This window comes from Bactrocera dorsalis, unplaced genomic scaffold, assembly GCF_023373825.1.
Source record: "Bactrocera dorsalis isolate Fly_Bdor unplaced genomic scaffold, ASM2337382v1 BdCtg180, whole genome shotgun sequence".
Taxonomy (NCBI): Eukaryota; Metazoa; Arthropoda; class Insecta; order Diptera; family Tephritidae; genus Bactrocera; species Bactrocera dorsalis.
The window spans coordinates 44,623-45,887 of NW_026038231.1; the positions used below are offsets into that span (position 1 = coordinate 44,623).

At 33.5% G+C, this 1,265-nt stretch overlaps 1 protein-coding gene across 1 annotated transcript; it reads right to left on the reverse strand.

Annotated features, from left to right (window-relative positions):
* LOC105222116 (uncharacterized) lies at positions 1-1,259 on the reverse strand. Its single transcript, XM_049461965.1, has 4 exons — positions 832-1,259; positions 574-760; positions 415-508; positions 1-339 (listed from the first exon to the last, which is right to left on the reverse strand). The coding sequence occupies exons 1-4, from the start codon at positions 1,019-1,021 to the stop codon at positions 190-192; spliced, it is 621 nt and encodes a 206-aa protein (XP_049317922.1). The 5' UTR covers positions 1,022-1,259; the 3' UTR covers positions 1-189.
* Positions 1,260-1,265: the final 6 nt, after the last annotated feature.

The window sequence follows — 1,265 nt, forward strand, 5'->3', positions numbered from 1 at the left end:
TATGTTTTTTATAAAAAGAAGTTTGATGTTTCCAAATTTCGAGTTTATTTATTTCATAACTAATCAGAAGATAAGTGAGTATAAAAAGATATTTATTTTAATTTTTTGATTTAAGTTCATTAACTTTCTGTAACAGCATACTGTAAAATTCCATACACATATCATCACCAACTGACCGTGGAAGTTTATTCAACAACCACTCAAAACTTGTGCATATGATGAGTTGTTCTTTGCTGCTACCAAATCTTCTTGCTTCTTTAAAATGTTGTTGAACCGATTCCATGCCTCGTCATTTTGGCTTCCGCGAAACGTACGACTACTTGTGGTGGGTGTTGGATTCTGCAAAATACACAAACAAAAAATAAAACATGCACATTATATACATCCATTTACATGCACATTATATACACTTACATAATCATATTGCGGAACACTTAACACCTCCTCATTCGCTCTATTGATCGGAGAAGATGAATCAAAATCTTCAAACGTTGGACTTGTGAAAGTTCTGCGAAAGCACAACAAAAATTTATGAAATTTTAAAATAATATATATAATATTTAATAGACTTACGTTCTTTTGTGTGATGTATTTGGTAAAAATGCCATTTCTTCAGCAAATTCCCAATCAATCGCGTCTGAAAAAAAAGGCTCCTCCAGGGTTTCTCCACCTGCGCTACCACTTTTATGCTTGCGGGCCACTTTGGCGTGATAGCGATAGCTCTCCCGTAAGCTAATCCATCCAGCTTTGCACTCACTAACTATATAAACATAACAAATAAAATGAAATTAAGAGATTCATAAAATGAAACTTTAATTTATATACACTTACCAGTTTTGCCAACGGAATTGCTTATGTGCAACCAGGCCTGCTCCACAGCATTTTTATTTGAATGCATAACGTTTGTTATGTCCCATATTCGGGGCCATTCTTCCACTGCTTTAATTAGTTCTCGTTTTTCACCCGCTGTGAAATTTTTTATCCTCTTTTGCCGCTTTGCAACAGGTGTTAAGTCATCCATTTCCAAGGAATAAACGAAATAACATACAAAATTCAAATAAACCACCAACTTACTTCTTCTTCCCACTCAATTTGCGTCAGAAATATATAGAAACTGTTATGTTTCTTCGCAAAACCAGTGTTGCCTATCCACAATTTATAAAATAAAAGTAGTAAATATACTTACTGAATTTCTTGAAAGCTGGATGTTGCCACAAGAAAATTTAACATTAGAAAACTTCTTGATCATTTCATAAGCGTTTTTT